Raw genomic sequence first — 17,876 nt, 5'->3', positions numbered from 1 at the left:
AATCTGAACAATGTCCTAACCAAGATGATGATCAATTCTATCTGCTCAAGTTCACAAACCTGTGTTTTAGTGGTAATGTCTGTGATTGCATCTAAGTGTAGTCCATCAAGGAAGATATTAATATTATATAGGTGTTCATGTAAAATGTGCAATGAAATCTACTCAATCAAAATTATTACTTCTATAGAATCTAAGTTGATTTGCAGGTGTAGCAATTGCTAGAAACATATCCCTTGGGATTTCTATGTGCAGTTTAACTTGAGAACTGTGGACTTCACATCTAAAGAAGGTATGAAGTCCATTCGACCATCAATGGTAAGAGCTGATGGTGGGTTCTCTGGCTTCTAGTCTTTGCATACATGCCTATATAACACTAAGGTACTGTTCATTTCATTTACATAGGAGCAGAAAATGGGCATGGTGGCACATACTTGTAATCCCAGTGTTCAGGAAGCAAAGAGAGGAGTAATGTATGTTCAAGGCCAGTCTTGAATACATAAGGAGAGCATCTTTTTAATGGTGCATGATTTCTTTTTCCTACATGTTTACCCCTCTATAATTCTAATCCACAATATATAAGTGTGCAAATTCTGAATTCAGTTGCATTAAATGTTGTCAGTCTGTAAAGATACAAACAGTCATACTTGGGTGTAGCATTTCAGAGGAAGTTGCTTAGATTTCTTGATGTTTTTCCTCTTTGGTCAGCTTTGAGACATGTGATTGACTCATTAGCCAGTGTTGTGCAGAATCATAGAATAAGGTGTGTGTGTGTGTGTATGTGTGTGTGTGTGTGCACGCCTATGCATGTGACTTAGGATACAGACAGCGTAGTGTTAGGGGCTGACAATACTAACATTTGAAGAACAGTCTAGAATATTGTAGTCCCTGAGAATAGGAAGGTTACTGACATGTGTCTAAGGGAGATGATGAAAACTTTTTTCTACTGTGAACTCTCCCTTTCCTCCCCTAATTTCTTCATCTGATTGCATGAAGCGCATCATGTTATGAAGTGTTAATTATTTTACTCAAAGTAACTACAGATTTTATTGTCATTTAAAGAATATCTGCATAGAAACTAAAATCTGTTCCAAATTGGTATCAGGCCTTTGTAGATGTAACCAATCGTCTTTTTAAAATAAGAAACACAGAGCCAATGTAAAAGAGAAAGCCGAGAGGTCAGAGCTCAGAGATAAAATCTTACCTCCTGCAGTGCTCCTAGCTTCCCCGAGAGAGAGCTTCTTCCTGTTTGTCTGTCTTTAAAATAGTCTTTCTGTTCTGCCTTCTCATTGGTTGTAAATCCAACCACATGACTGCCTTATCACTGCCTGTATGTACCGCGCTCCAGGTCTTAAAGGCGTATGTCTCCAATACTGGCTGTATCCCTGAACACACAAAAATCTACCTAGCTCTTCTAACCACCACACTCTTGCTATGGCTCTAATAGCTCTGACCCCAGGGCAACTTTATTTATTAACATAAAATTAAAATCACATTTCAGTACAAACAAAATATCACCATATTTCCCCTTTTCTATTTTAATAAAAAGAAAAAAGGCAAAAGATTATAACTAACAAAAGAAAAACTATATACAAAAGTACAATAACTATATACAATATATACAAGTAACAAATACCTAAATGATGTCTAGTCCATTTGTATTTGACAAATCAGAGAAAATAATTCCCTTATCTCTCCTATTTTAGCAAGTCCAAAATGTATCTAATTCACTTTCTATGCTAATTAATCTTCAACTATAACTAACTAATCTTCAACTCCCTCAGAGACCCAAGAAGGAAATAATATTAGCTAACAAAAATAAAAACAGGAAGTGCACAAAAGCAACTTCCAAAAATTTTGTGAGTTGACAGAAACAGCCAGCTGCCTGGACAGTCACCTGAGGTTTCTCCGAAGTGTTGGGGCATCATCTTCAGCCTATAGGCTTATGGTATCTGACAGACTCATTTGTGAAGTAGGTTGTACACAAGGTCAACAGTTCAACCTCACATTGGGTGAGAGCAGTCCATGTACCAGGAACACCTGAATTCCACTAGTGTCATGTCATGATTCAGGATTTTAAATTCTGGAAATTGTTGACGGTTTTTGAATTCAGCTGTCCATTCTTCTTGGCTGTGTATATATGGCTTTTGATTATAGAAGGAACAAGTAGGACATTTCTTTACTATTTCTTTGGCTTGTTGCCAGGTTATGGAAAAATCCTTTTTTAAACCTTTACTATTGACATGATTTTTTTATGAAATTCTGAGGCCTCCAGCGCATTTCCTATCAATAATTTATCAATCTCATCATTGCCTTGTGCTAAAGGGCCTGGCAGACCAGTATGAGATCGGATGTGAGTTATATATAAAGGATGACTCCTTTTCCTGATTGTATCTTGTAATTGAATAAATAGTGAAGTTAATTCTGAAGCATCAGGGATAAATTCTGCAGTCTCAATATGTAATACCACTCTTTCAGCATACTGAGAGTCAGTTACTATGTTGAGAGGTTCTGAAAAATCCATTAATACCAGCAGAATAGCATACAATTCTGATTTTTACACTGAATTATAAGGACTTTGAACCACTTTACTTAAATTTTCTGATTTGTAACCTGCCTTTCCTTGTTTGTTGGCATCTGTATAAAATGTACGAACTCCAGATATGGGTTTTTGCCGTACAATTTGAGGCAAGATCCAATCAGCTCTCTTTATAAAATCAATTCTGTTGCTTTTGGGATATTTGATGTTAATTTCTCCCAAAAAAATTATTGCAAGCTCTTTGCCAAGGTTCACTTTCTGTCCATAATTTTTCAATGTCCTCTTTAGTTAAAGGTACGACAATTTCTGCTGGGTCTATTCCTGCTAATTGACGAAGTCTCAATTTTCCTTTCCAAATCAAGTCAGAGATTTTTTTCCCCATAAGTTTTTAATTTTTTGTTTGGTTTATTTGGTAAAAATATCCATTCCAATATAATATCTTCCCTCTGCATTAATATTCCAGTAGGAGAATGCCTAGAAGGTAAAATAACCAAATTGCAATCCAGCTTTGGATCAATACAATCCATGTGCCCTTCATGTACTTTCTTTTCTACCAAGGCCAATTCTTTCTCAGCTTCAGGTGATAATTCCCTTGGACTATTTAAGTCCTTGTCATCTTCTAAGGTTTTGAACAAATTAGTCAGTTCATCATTTTTTACCCCAACAATAGTTCGTAGATGAGAAATATCTCCAAATAATCTTTGAAAGTCATTAAGAGTCTGTAGTCTATCTCTCCTAATTTGCACATTTTGGGGTCTAATTTTTTGTAGCTCTATTTTATATCCTAAATAATTAATAGAATCTCCTCTTTGTATTTTTTCAGGAGCAATTTATAATCCCCAGCAAGGCAAAATTTTCTTTACTTCTTCAAACATTCTTTCTAAAGTATCTGCATTTGAGTCAGCTAGTAAAATATCATCTATATAATGATAAATTATAGATTTAGGAAATTTTTTACGTATCACTTCCAATGGCTGTTGTACAAAATATTGGCACAGAGTTGGGCTATTTAACATTCCCTGTGGGAAGACCCTCCATTGAAATCTTTTAACTGATTGAGAATTATTATAAGTAGGCACTGTGAAAGCAAATCTTTTTTTGTCTTTTTCTTGTAAGGGTATTGAAAAGAAACAGTCTTTTAAATCAATAACTATGAGAGGCCATCCTTTTGGTAACAGAGTAGGCAAAGGAATTCCAGATTGTAGAGAGCCCATCGGCTGAATTACTTTGTTAATTGCTCTAAGGTCTGTTACCATTCTCCATTTACCAGATTTCTTTTTAATAACAAATACAGGAGAATTCCAAGGGCTGGTTGACTGTTCAATATGCTGAGCATTTAACTGTTCTTCTACCAGCTCTTCTAAAGCCTGGAGTTTCTCTGTTGTTAAAGGCCATTGCTGAACCCATACAGGCTTGTCTGTTAACCATTTTAAAGGTAGAGCTGTTGGTATTTTTGGAAGATTATCAGTTGTTGTGCCCTGTTCTTGTATAATATGGATGGCTGGTGACCACTCAAAATAATGCCTTCTAATATTTCTCTCAGAAGTATGTGCTAGTTTATGATTTGTTTCTGAGATTGGAGGGATTTTAATCTGAGTATTCCATTGTTGCAACAAGTCTCGACCCCACAGGTTCATAGCTATGTTAGCCACATATGGTTTTAATTTTCCTCTCTGTCCTTCTGGACCTATACATTCCAGCCATCTTGCACTCTGTTTCACCTGAGATAATGTCCCAATTCCTAACAGTTGAACGTTTACCTCCTGAAGAGGCCAAGTTGGATGCCAAAATTCTGGTGCAATTATGGTAACGTCCGCACCTGTGTCAACCAGACCAGAGAACAAAACACCATTTATTTTTATCGTTAATTTTGGTCTTTGTTCATTAATAGAAGTTTGCCAAAAAATTTTCTTTACGTTTTCTCCTGAATTTTCTATTCTCTCTGTTTCATCATCCTGACCAGCATGATTTATTCCAATAGGAATTTGGTTATTTAATCGCTCTAGCAGGGATTTCCTCTACAGCTGCAGGAAAGGTTTGAACTGGTTTTGCTATGGGGGCCTGCATGAGGCCCCTCTGGGAGTTTCCCGAAAACTGAGGCAAAGGATTACCCTGTCTGTCCTTTGTTGATCTACATTCATTATTCCAGTGTTTTCCCTTACCACAACTTCTGCTTACTCCAGAAGGAAGGGGCATTCTGTTGCCATTGTTCCTTGAAGAAACATTGCTTCTAGGAATGAACTGTTTACAGTCCCTTTTAAAATGTCCTTGCTTTCCACACCCAAAACATCTAACACTCCTCAAACCTTTTGAAATTACTTCTCCTACCCACGTATCATCATGCTCATCAGCCTCAACATTAATTGTTTCTCTAATCCAATCTTCCAATGGTGCAGATCTTGCCTTTAATGGCCTGATTATTCTTTTGCATGCTGCATTCGCATTCTCAAATGCCAAAGCTTCAATTATTGCCTTAGTAGCTTCTGATTCTGAGACCATTCTGTGTACTGCTGAAGCCAGTCTTTCTAAAAAATCTGTGAAAGTTTCTTATGGGCCTCCCATAACCTTTGTAAATGACTCAGGTTTTTTTCCTGGTTCCTCAACCCTGTCCCATGCATTCAAGGCTGCCATTTGACATAAAATTAGGGTTTGAACATCATATAAACATTGTGTTTGTACTGAAGCATATTGGCCTTCTCCAATAAGCTGATCCTGACAAACTTGTATTCCTTTATCCCTCCATTGTTTTTCTACGTTTCTAGCTTCCTCCTTAAGCCACATTAGAAACTGAAGTCTCTGGCTGGGTTCCAGAACACCTTGTGCAAGGTCCCGCCAGTCCTGTGGTACAATCCTATTATATGTTGACCAAGAGTTTAACATTTGCTTTACATATGGGGAATGCATGCCATAAGATACTATTGCCTCCTTAAACCTTTTAAAATACATCAGTTCAATTGGAGCCCAAATATTTTGTGTAGCCATTTGATCAGGCATCTGCTGTACGGTTACAGGATAAATTAAGGGTGACTGTGTGAAAAAAGGCTTTCTTTCTGTAACCTTATGATCCAGTCTTGAACCAACTTCACTGTTAATTTCTTCTGTCTGAATTTTTACAGGTTTAACAAGTTTTTCTAAAGCTGTCATCCTGGCACTTAAATCGACTATCTTTTAAAATAGTAAAATGAGAATAAGCATGGTGATAAACTGCATAATTCCCATAATACTAATCTTTTCATATAGTTGTTCCATTGTCAGACTGCCTAAAATTTCAAACAAAACCCAATTTTCTTCCAATGTACGCAGAAAACCCATTTTTTTTAAATGTGGAAAAAATTTCTGATACATACAATGGGAGGAAGATGATTGGTGAACAGTGGAGTAGAAATCTGTATGTTACAGAGACATGCGTGTTGGAATTTTAAATGATAATGTAAGACATTGAAGTATGTGAGGTTTTCTTGAAAATTATATAAAATTATGATGCCAAAGCTTATCCAAACTCTTCAAGAATATAAATATCCAACATAAGAAAGAGAAAATCACAAATGGACAAACAACAGTTGAGCAGGCAGTAGGAGAGGGAAGCCATCCATTTTTTAAATCTCAGTAGAAAAGTATAGAACTGTTTATGTTAGTACAGAAAGATGTTAAAGAGAAATTGAGAAAAATCATTAATGATTGAATGATTACAGGATTTTGGAGTATGAGATTATAATTACTATGATGATTATAAGATCCATTGTGTAGAAAGTATATATTTCAATGGGTTCCTGATATTTTCTCATTTAGGATACTGGAGACAAAAATTGATAATGAACAACCAAACTGTCATCTCCAAGTTCCTCCTCCTGGGCCTACCCATCCCCCCAGAGCACCAACACCTGTTCTATGCCCTGTTCCTGGCCATGTACCTTACCACCGTCCTGGAAAACCTCATCATCATCATCCTCATTCTACTGGATTTCCATCTCCACACTCCCATGTACTTGTTTCTCAGCAATTTATCCTTCTCTGACCTCTGCTTCTCCTCTGTCACAATGCCCAAATTACTGGAGAACATGCAGAGTCAGGACCCATCCATCTCCTATGTGGGTTGTCTGACACAAATGTACTTTTTAATGGTTTTTGCAGACATGGAGAACTTTCTTATTCTGGTCATGGCTTATGACCGCTATGTAGCCATCTGTTACCCACTTCATTACATCAGCATCATGAACCCCAAGCTGTGTGTGTGTCTGGTAGTGCTGTCCTGGGTATTTACCATGCTTTATTCTCTGTTTCACACTCTATTCTTGGGTAGATTGTCATTCTGTGGGGATAACGTGATACCCCACTTCTTCTGTGACATATCTGCCTTGTTCAAGTTGGCCTGCTCTGACACATATATTAATGAACTATTGATAATTGTCTTGGGAGGGCTCATTATTGGCATCCTGTTCTTACTCATTGTTGTGTCCTATGTACAAATTGTTGGCTCTATACTAAAGGTTTCATCTACACGGGTTATCCACAAGATCTTCTCCACCTGTGGCTCCCACCTCTCTGTGGTTTCACTGTTCTATAGGACAATTATTGGGCTATACTTATGTCCAACAGGTAATAGTTCTACTGTGAAGAATACTGCCATGGCCATGATGTATACAGGGGTGACTCCCATGCTGAATCCCTTCATCTACAGCCTGAGGAACAGAGATATGAAAGATGCCCTGAGAAGGGTCTTTGCATGAAGAAAATGTCTTTATAAGGCAACACTGGGACTTTTACTTGTATTTATCTAGTAAATATATTGATATTAATATTACAGAATGTATCCCTACAATAGGACCCACATTCAAGAACATACTGCATAATATTTCCTTTTGCAAAATGCTGTTTTTCAAAGTAATTCAATTAGGGATTGGGGCCTTAGGGATTCAATGATGCCACCCTCTGCCTTGTATGTGTGATTATAGAAAATCATTAGTAAGCGCCACTCTTTTATCAGGTCTCCACTCCTACATTCCTTTTTAAAGTTGAAAATAGATTCTTCTCTCATATAATGCATACCAACCACCAGTTCCCCTCCCTCTGCCCCTCATAGCTTATAGCTCCGTTTCCTCCTAATTTTCTCCTTCTCCATTTCCTCTTCATAAGAGAGCAGGCCTCCAAGAGAAGACAGTGACATGTGACAAAAGAAGATACAATAATACAAGGCAAAAGCTCTCATATCAAGGCTGGAGAAGGCAATTCAGTAAGAGGAATGGAGTCTCAAAAGCACGCAAAAGACTTAGAGATATGTCTGCTCCCAAGATAAAGCCCTAACATATACTCAGAGGACCTGATACAGACCAATTCGGGCTCTGTGCTTGCCATTTCAATGTCTATGAGCCCATGTGAGGTGTTTGGTTCTACCCCAGGCCTCTGGGCTATCCAGTATTCCATTACTGGCCATCCAGACAGTGTAGGGTATGGATTCCATTTCATGGAGTGGACTTCAAGTTAACCAACCAGTGGTTGGCCACTCCCACAAGTTCTACACCTCCATTGCCTCAGCTCATCTTGCAGGCAGGACAGGTGGATGGTTTTGTGACTGGGTTCATATCAACATTTCCCTTTTTGTAGCCTGCTGAGTACCTTCCCATGACAAAGAGACAAGAATGTAGGCGGGAAGGTCCCAAGCCCAAATCAGCTTGACCTCTGTAAGTTCAATGAGACATGTGGATGTTGCCCTCAGCAGTGGGACCCCACTGTCAGTGGTCAGAGAGCTAACTTGTCTCAGCATCAGGCTGGGTTGTTTAGAGATTCCCAGGACATCCTTGTCCAATAGCTCAACTGAATATAACCCAGTCCCACCACTGGAAGCCTTGCCTGGCTACAAAAGATGGCCAGTTAAAATTCTGCATTCTCCAGTACTGAGATTCCTTACTAGGGTCAACCTCAAAGATTACTGTAAGTTTCTACTGAACTAGGCTTCCACATTGCCCCCTTCGAAGCACCCCTAATTCTAGCTGTCTGTCCCAGCAGCTCCTCCTCCATCCATCCCACATCCCTTTGGTTCCTAACCCCACCCACCACAGTCTACCTGCAGAATCCAGTCTATTTCCTGTTCCAAGGGAGATCCATGCCCCACCCTCAAAGCACTTCTCTTTACCTCACTTCTCTGGGTGCTTGGATTGTAGCTTGACTATCATTTACTAACAGCTGACATCCTCTCATAAGTGAATACATAGGATATTTATCTTTCTGGATCTGGGCTATCTCACCCAGGATGACTTTTTCCAGTTGCATTCATTTGTATGAAAAATTTATACCATTTTTTAAACATCTGAATAATACTCTACTGTGTAAATGTACCTCATTTTCATTATCCATTCTTCAGTTTAGGGACATCTAAATTGTTCCCAATTCCTGGCTATTATGAATAAAACCACAATGAACACAGTTGAGTGAGTTTATTTGTGGTAGGATGGATCATCCTTTGGTTATGTGCCCGAAAATGGTATACCTGGGTCTTGAGATAGATTGATTCCCCATTTCCCAAGATTTTATTATTTTATCCAAATTTATGTATTGACTGGCAGATAATATTTAAATATGAATAAGCGATATATCATGATCCTAGGCAGATGCTCCATAGCATCCCAATATCTCAAACACAACCATTTCCTAATGTCTCCTTCTGTTATTCACAAATTTTTACATCAGTTCATCTCTTAAGCTTCCTATGCAAGAATTGTCTCCTCCATTCTCAAGGTTTCTTCTGCCCGGGGCGTCTATAAGATATTCTCCACCTGTGGATCCCACTTGTCTGTGGTGTCTCTATTCTATGGGACAGTTATTGGTGTTTACTTATGTCCATCAGCTAATAGTTCTACTGTAAAGGAGACTACCATGGCCATGATGTACACAGTGGTGACTCCCATGCTGAATCCCTTCATCTACAGCCTGAGGAACAGAGAAATTAAGGGAGCTCTTATAAGAATTATCTGCAATATGAAAATCTCTTTGTAATTGTAACACATGGAATTTTACCTATTTTATGTAATAAATGTATCGATATTAATATGTTATGTCAGATGTCCCTCAAGACCTACATGAAAGGGCATGCCACATAAACTGTTCAATATACAAAAGAGGAGGTTTAGTAGAATAGCCAATGGAGGAAGGATTGTCTTTGATATCTGGCTACACCTTTGTCCTCACCAGCATTTGTTGCAGTTATTTTCTTGATTAGTAGGGCACAAATGCTATGAAGGTGGAAAGGGGAAAAACAGGCAGAGGAATTTAACTGGGGAGGGAGGAGGGCAATACAGAGAAAGAGGGATGAAGCAGAGATCAATAAAGTTCAGGATGATTGAAAAGGCCATAGGCAAACACGTTATTTCATAATCATACTTATAAATACATATATAGCATATATGAGTATATATGATAGAGTTATGAAACATGGTATGAATACTTCTCACAAGAGCCATAGACTACTCAACAAAAATCCCAGTGCCAGTTATGGGAAATCTCCCTTCCACTTGTTGGTCAACAGAGTCCAAGAGACTCCAAAAACAATACAGGCTATTAACCCTGCTCTTGGTTTCCTCATAGAACTTGAAGGTAAGTTCCTATTGGTGAAGATACCATATATTTCAGACATAGGACTTGGGAGAATTGAGCTAAATCTGACTCAGAAGCTCCTACGTTGGGGACTAGCCCTCAGTATTGGAAGGTGCTATGCAGGTAGAAAGGGGAGAAAAACAAACAATAGTCATACCTCAAAGTAAAGTTTATAAACCACAACAATGACAAGTGGGGACAGGTATCTCAAGTGGTGCAATGGTCATACTTATGTCTTGGGAGTAGCCAACAGTTAGCTAATTGCACTTACATCTCAAACAATAAGAAGGAACTCATGACTTATCCTGCAAACCTAGCCAGTCATAGGTCCTAAAGGAGAACCTACTACTGCCATTTTCCTAAACTAGCATAGTTTCTACTTGTATTTCTACTTGTATACTCAGAGAAAAGTATTGCTCTTATTACTCAAAAAAAGAACCTTTTTTGGCAACAGATGAAAACTCTTACAGAGATCCACAACTGACCAAGATTCAGAGAACATGTGACTGTGGTGTGTCCAGTCACAATTGTTGTATCTATAATGCAACCACTATACCCAAGCCCAGGGCACCATCTTGGAAGAGGGAATAAAAATTATAAAAACCAGAGAACCAGTGCTGTACTGCAAGATAGTGTCTTCTAAATGTAACAGGGAAGCAGCACCCATAAACCCTCAACACCCTCGATGCATTTGAAATACAATAGAAATCATGGCAATTTAGGTAAATGGCAATAAATGGCTCCTGTGACAGGGAAAATCAGTTTTCATCAAGGTCTAGTCCCCCATGGATTACCCTATGTCAAGTGGTTATCACAAAAAGTATGTACATACTAGCAAGACTAAATGGATGTGTTTGTGTGTGTGTGTGTGTGTGTGTGTGTGTGAGAGAGAGAGAGAGAGAGAGAGAGAGAGAGAGAGAGAGACAGAGACAGAGACAGAGACAGAGACAGAGACAGAGACAGAGAATATAATTAAAGAAGATTTGGTCATGAGTTTGAAAGGGAGACATGGGATGAGTTAGAGAGGAGAGGTTGAAGGATATCTCACTGAAAGCAATATAAAGACTCATTGCAATTCCTGCAAAATCTTCTTGCAATCTGCACTGAAATAGAAAAGATTAACATTCTTATAGGAGCAGAGAAGATCTTGGATATCCAAGTAAATCAGTGAATCCTTCAAAATAGTAAATAAATATGAGGGAAGATATCACCATGCCTTTTTTTCTGTTTTATTTCAGAGTCATGACAGCAATAACAGCATCAACAGAACAGGACAGAAGTCCAGGTATAAACCCCTGAAGCCACAGCCACCTAATATTTGACAAAGATTCCAAAATGCAAAGGGAGAGAGAATAGCCTGTAACAAATAGTGCTGATAAATTGGATATCTACGTGTGGAAGAATAAAACTAGCTCCCATTCTCCATTTGCACACAAATCAACTCCAAATGGATCAAAGACTTAAGTAGCAGCCCTGAAACTCTGAAAGTGATAGGTCAGAGGACAGAGGAGGAGAAACGGTTCAAGAAATGAGAACAGGTAAAACCCTCTGAAGGGGACTCTAGTTGCTCAGCAAATCATGAAAACATTCAATAAACATGATATTCTGAATTAAAAAAACTTCAACACAACAAAGGAAAGAGATACCTGACTGAATAAATATCCTTAGAGTGTGAGGAAATCATTGGCAGGGTCACATCTGATAGAAGATATATATCCATAATACACAAAGAACTAAAAAATCCAAAGAAAAAGAAAACAAGAAACTCAATAAAAATAGGCAAAAGGAACTATATGGAGGGATTCCATTGGTCCACATGTCGGTTTTTATGCCAGTACCAAGCTGTTTTTATTACTATAGCTCGAAGGTAGAGCTTAAGGTCAGGAATCATGATGCCTCCAGAGGTTGATTTATTATACAGGATTCTTTTAGCTATTCTAGGTTGTTTGTTTTTCCATATAAAGATAAGTATTGTTCTTTCCAAGTCTGTGAAGTATTGTGTTGGAATTTTGATGGGGATTGCATTGAATCTGTAGATTGCTTTTGGTAAGATTGCCATTTTTACTATGTTGATTCTACCTATCCATGACCAACTGACATCTTTCCATTTTCTGATATCTTCTTTAATTTCTTTCTTCAGAGACTTAAAGTTCTTATCATACAGGTCTTTCACTTGCTTAGTTAGAGTTACCTCATGGTATTTTATATTATTTTTGGCTATTGTAAAGGATGATGCTTCTCTGATTTCTTTCTCAGCTCCTTCTTCAATTTTATATAGGCAGGCTACTGATTTTTTTTTAGTTAATCTCGTATCATGCCACTTTCCTGAAGAAGTTTATCAGCTGTAGGAGTTCCCTTGTAGAATTTTTGGGGTCACTTATGTATACTATCATATCGTCTGCAAATAATGAAAGTTTGATTTCTTCCTCTCTAATTTCTAGCCCCTTGTTCTACTTTTATTGTCTTATTGCTCTAGCTAGAACTTCAAGTACTATATTGAATAAATATGGGGAGAGTGGACAGCCTTGTCTTGTTCCTGATTTTAGTGGAATTGCTTTGAGTTTCTCTCCATTTAATTTGATGTTAATTTAATTAGCTTGCTGTAAATTGCCTTTATTATGTTTAGGTATGTTCCTTGTATTCCTGATCTCTCTAGAACCTTTATCATGAAGGCGTGTTGGATTTTGTCAAAGGCTTTTTCAGCATCTAATGAGATGATCATGTGGGTTTTTTTTCTTTCAGTTTGTTTATATGGTGTATTACATTGACAGATTTTCATATGTTAAACCATCCTTGCATTCCTGGAATGAAGCCTACTTGGTCATGGAGGATAATTGTTTTTTTTTATTTTATTCTTTTTTATTTTTTTTAGTTTTATTATTATTATTATTTTATTTTATTTTACAATACTATTCAGTTCTACATAACAGCCACAGATTCCTTTGTTCTCTCCCTTCCTGCCCCCCTTCCATTCCCCCCAGCACTCCTCCCATTCCCACCTCCTACAGAGCAAGGCTTCCCCTGAGGACTGAGATCGACCTGATAGACTCAGTCCAGGCAGGTCCAGTACCCTCCTCCCAGATTGAGCCAAGCATCCCTGCATAAGTCCCAGGTTTCAAACAGCTAACTCATGCAATGAGCCCAGGACCTGGTACCACTGCCTAGATGCCTCCCAAACAGATCAAGCCAATCAACTGTCTCACCTATTCAGAGGGCCTGATCCAGTTGGGGGTCCCTCAGCCTTTGGTTCATAGATCATGTGTTTCCATTCATTTGTCTCTTTTTTCCTGTGCTTTATCCAACCTTGGTTTCAACAATTCTCGCTCATATAAACGCTCCTCTTTCTCACTAATTAGACTCCCGGTGCTCCATCCGGGGCCTAGCGTGGATGTCTGCATCCAGATTCCTCAGTCATTGAATGGGGTTTCTAGCATGACTATTAGGGTGTTTGGCCATCCCATCACCAGAGTAGGTCAGTCCTGGCTGTCTCTTGGCCATTGCCAGCAGTCTTTTGTGGAGGTATCTTTGTGGATTTCTGTGGGCCTCTTTGTTTCTTCCTTTTCTCATGTGGTCTTCATTTACCATGGTCTCCTATTCCTTGTCCTCCCTCTCTGTTCTTGATCCAGCTGGGATCTCCCACTCTCTTTCCCTTGACCCTTGCCCTTCATTGCTCCCACTCATGTCCAGGTTGTTCATGTAGATCTCAGCCATTTCTCCATCACTGGGCGATCCTTGTGTCTTTCTTGGGGTCCTGTTTTCCAGGTAGCCTCACTATCGACAGCCTACAGAATGGGAAAAGATCTTCACCAACCCCACATCTGACAGAGGACTGATATCCAGAATATATAAGGAACTCAAGAAATTAGACATCAAAACGACCAACAGTCCAATTAAGAAATGGGCTATAGAAACACCCTAATAGTTGTGCCATAAACCCCATCCAAGGACTGAGGAATCTGGATGCAGACATCCACGGCTAAGCCCCGGGTGGAGCGCTGGGAGTCTAATTAGTGAGAAAGAGGAGGGTTTATATGAGCGAGAATTGTTGAAACCAAGGTTGGATAAAGCACAGGGACAAATAACCAAATGAATGGAAACACATGATCTATGAACCAAAGGCTGAGGGACCCCCAACTGGATCAAGTCCTCTGAATAGGTGAGACAGTTGACTGGCTTGATCTGTTTGGGAGGCATCTAGGCAGTGGTACCAGGTCCTGGGCTCGTTGCATGAGTTAGCCGTTTGAAACCTGGGACTTATGCAGGGATGCTTGGCTCAATCTGGGAGGAGGGGACTGGACCTGCCTGGACTGAGTCTATCAGGTCGATCCCAGTCCTCTGGGGAGACCTTGATCTGGAGGAGGTGGGAATGGGAGGTGTGCTGGGGGGAAGGGGAGGGGGCAGGAAGGAAGAGAACAAAGGAATCTGTGGCTGTTATGTAGAACTGAATAGTATTGTAAAATAAATAATAAAAATAAATAAATAAATAAAAAAGAAATGGGCTATAGAACTAAACAGAGAATTCTCAACAGAGGAAACTCAAATGGCTGAAAGACATTTAAGGAATTGCTCAACATCCCTAATCATCAGGGAAATGCAAATCAAAACAACTCTGAGATACCACCTTACACCTGTCAGAATGGTTAGGATCAAAAATACTGAAGACACCTTATGCTGGAGAGGATGTAAAACTAGGGGAACTCGCCTCCACTGCTGGTGGGAATGCAAGCTTGTACAACCACTTTGGAAATCAATATGGTGCTTTCTTAGAAAATTGGGACTCAATCTCCCCCAAGATCCAGCTATACCACTCCTGGGCATATACCCAAGAAATGCTCAATCAAACCACAAGAGCACCTGCTCAGCTATGTTCATATCAGCATTGTTTGTAATAGCCAAAACCTGGAAACAACCTAGATGCCCTTCAACTGAAGAATGAATAAAAAAATTATGGCACATATACACAATGGAATACTACTCAGCAGAGAAAAACAATGACATCATGAGGTTTGCAGGCAAATGGATGGATCTAGAAAAAATCATCCTGAATGAGGTAACCCAGACTCAGAAAGACAAATATGGTATGTACTCACTCATAGGAGGATACTAGATGTGGAACAAAGATGACTGGACTGCTACTTACATCACGTGAGGATAATTGTTTTGATGTGTTCCTGGATTCAGTTAGCCAGTATTTTATTGAGTATTTTTGCATCAATGTTCATGAGGGAGATTGGTCTGTAGTTCTCCTTCTTTGTTGCATCTTTGTGTGGTTTGGGTATCAGGGTAACTGTAGCCTCATAAAAAGAATTTGGTAATGTTCCTTCTGTTTCTATGCTGTGGAACAATTTGAAGAGTATTGGTATTATCTCTTCTTTGAAAATCTGGTAGAATTCTGTGCTGAAATCTTCTGGTCCTGGGCTTTTTTTGGTTGGGAGACTTTTAATGACTGTTTCTATTTCCTTAGGGATTTTTGTTCTATTTAAATAGTTTATCTGCTCTTGTTTAACTTTGGTATGGTATACCTATCCAGAAAATCATCCATTCTTTCAGATTTTCCAATTTTGTGGAGTACTGGTTTTTGAAGTATGACCTGATGGTTCTCTAGATTTCCTCATTGTCTGTTGTTACGTCCCTTTCATTTCTGATTTTGTTCATTTGGATGCTCTCTCTCTGCTTTTTGGTTAATATGGATAAGGGCTTATCTATCTTGTTAATTTTATCAAAGAACCAATTCTTTGTTTCATTGATTCTTGTATTCTCTTTGTTTCTATTTTATTGATTTCGGCCCTCAATTTGATTATTTCCTGGCATCTGTTTCTCCTGAGCGAGTTTGCTTCTTCTTGTTCTAGAGCTTTCAGTTGTGCTGTTAAGTCACTAGTGTGAGATTTCTCCAGCTTCTTTATGTGGGCATTTACAGCTATGAATTTTCCTCTTTGCACTGCATTCATAGTGTCCCATAAGTATGGGAATGTTGTACATTCATTTTCATTGAATTCTAGGAAATCTTTAAATTTTTTTATTTCTTCCTTGATCTTCTTCTTCCGTGATACAATTGGGTATTATTCCGTTTCCATGAAGTTGTATGCTTTCTGTAATTTTTGTTGTTGTTGAAGTCTAAGTTTAAGCCCTGGTGGTCTGATATTTCAATTTTTTTGTATCTGTTGAGATTTGCTTTATGACCAAACATGTGGTCCATTTTGGAGAAGGTTCCATGGGGTGCTGAAAAGAAGGTATATTCTTCTGTGTTAGGGTGGAATATTCTGTAAATATCTATTAAGTCTATTCGAGTCATAATGTCTGTTAGTTCCCTTATTTCTCTGTTAAGTTTCTGTCTGGCAGACCTGTCCATTGGTGAGAGTGGGGTGTTCAAGATTCCACTAATAGTGTATGGGGTTTGATGTGCGATTTAAACTTTAGTGATGTTTCTTTTATGAATGTTGGTGCCCTTGAATTTGGGGCATAAATATTCAGAATTGAGAATTCATCTTGTCAGATTTTCCCTGTGATAAATATGTAGTGTCCTTCCCAAACTCTTTCAATCGATTTTAGTCTGAAGTCTATTTTATTAGATATTAGGATAGCTATACCAGCTTGCTTCTTAAATCCATTTGATTGGAATGTCTTTTCCCAGCCTTTAATTCTTAGGTGGTGTCTGTCTTTGAAGTTGAGTTGTGTTTCTTGTATGCAGCAAATGGATGGATCTTGTTTTCATATCCATTCTGTTAGCCTGTGTCTTTTTATAGGTGAATTGAGACCATTGATATTAATGACCAGTTATTGTTAATTCCTGTTATATTTTGGTGGTAGTGTTGTATGTTTCCCTTCTTTGGTATTTGTTGGTATGGGACTATCTATTATCTGTGTTTTCATGGGTGTATCTAACTTCCTTAGGTTGGATTTTTCCTTCAAGTACTTTCTGAAGGGCTGCATTTGTGGAGAGATATTGTTTAAGTCTGTTTTTATCATGGAATATTTTGTTTACTCCGTCTATGTTGATTGAGAGTTTTGTTGGGTATATTAGTCTGGGTTGGCATCCATGGTCTCTTAGTATCTGTATAACATCGGTCCAGGACTTTCTGGCTTTTAGAGTCTCCACTGAGAAGTCAGGTGTTATTCTTATGGGTCTACCTTTATATGTTACTTGGCCTTTTTCCTTTGCAGCTCTTAATGTTTTTTTTCTTTATTCTATATGTTTAGTGGTTTGATTATTATGTGGCAAGGGGACTTTTTTCTTTGATCCAGTCTATTTGGTGTTCTGTAAACTTCTTGTATTTTTATAGGCATTTCCTTCTTTAGGTTGGGAAAGTTTTCTTCTATGATTTTGTGAATGTATTTTCTGTGCCTTTGAGTTGGTATTCTTCTCCTTCTATTCCTATTATTCTTATGTTTTGTCTTTTCATGGTGTTCCAAATTTCCTGGACATTTTGGGTCATGATTTTGTTGGTTTTAGTGTTTTCTTTGACTGATGAATCTATTTCTTCTACTGTATCTTCAACGCCAGAGATCCGCTCTTCCATCTCTTACATTCTGTTGGTTATACTTGCATCTGTAGTTCCTTTTTGTTTACTCAGATTTTCCACTTCCAGCATTACCTCAGTTTATGCCTTCTTTATTGACTCCATTTCAGTTTTGAAATCTTGAACTGTTTCCCTCATTTGTTTAATTGCTTTCTCTTGGCTTTCAAGGGATTTACTGATTTCTTCCCATTTTTTGTTTGACTTTTCCTCAATTTCTTTAAGGGAATTTTCCATTT

At 38.4% G+C, this 17,876-nt stretch overlaps 1 protein-coding gene across 1 annotated transcript; it reads left to right on the top strand.

Annotated features, from left to right (window-relative positions):
• The first annotated feature begins 6,348 nt into the window (after positions 1-6,348).
• Positions 6,349-9,526, top strand: LOC102906294 (olfactory receptor 1468-like). The gene is made up of 2 exons (XM_006998207.2): positions 6,349-7,023; positions 9,269-9,526. Exons 1-2 carry the CDS (start codon positions 6,349-6,351, stop codon positions 9,524-9,526), a joined length of 933 nt encoding a protein of 310 aa, XP_006998269.1.
• The last annotated feature ends 8,350 nt before the right edge of the window (positions 9,527-17,876 follow it).

The sequence above is a fragment of the Peromyscus maniculatus genome, chromosome 8 (genome assembly GCF_049852395.1).
Source record: "Peromyscus maniculatus bairdii isolate BWxNUB_F1_BW_parent chromosome 8, HU_Pman_BW_mat_3.1, whole genome shotgun sequence".
NCBI classification, from domain to species: domain Eukaryota; kingdom Metazoa; phylum Chordata; class Mammalia; order Rodentia; family Cricetidae; genus Peromyscus; species Peromyscus maniculatus.
Note: the sequence above shows the minus strand (reverse complement) of the source record. Positions and strands in the feature narration are given on the sequence as shown.

What these genes read in the sequence shown, in the direction of transcription:
- LOC102906294 (XM_006998207.2), top strand. Translation starts at nt 6,349, where the DNA reads ATGAACAACCAAACTGTCATCTCCAAGTTCCTCCTCCTGGGCCTACCC. An exon ending in TTGTTGGCTCTATACTAAAG is followed by an intron (nt 7,024 to 9,268) that starts GTTTCATCTACA and finishes TCCATTCTCAAG; the next exon opens with GTTTCTTCTGCCCGGGGCGT.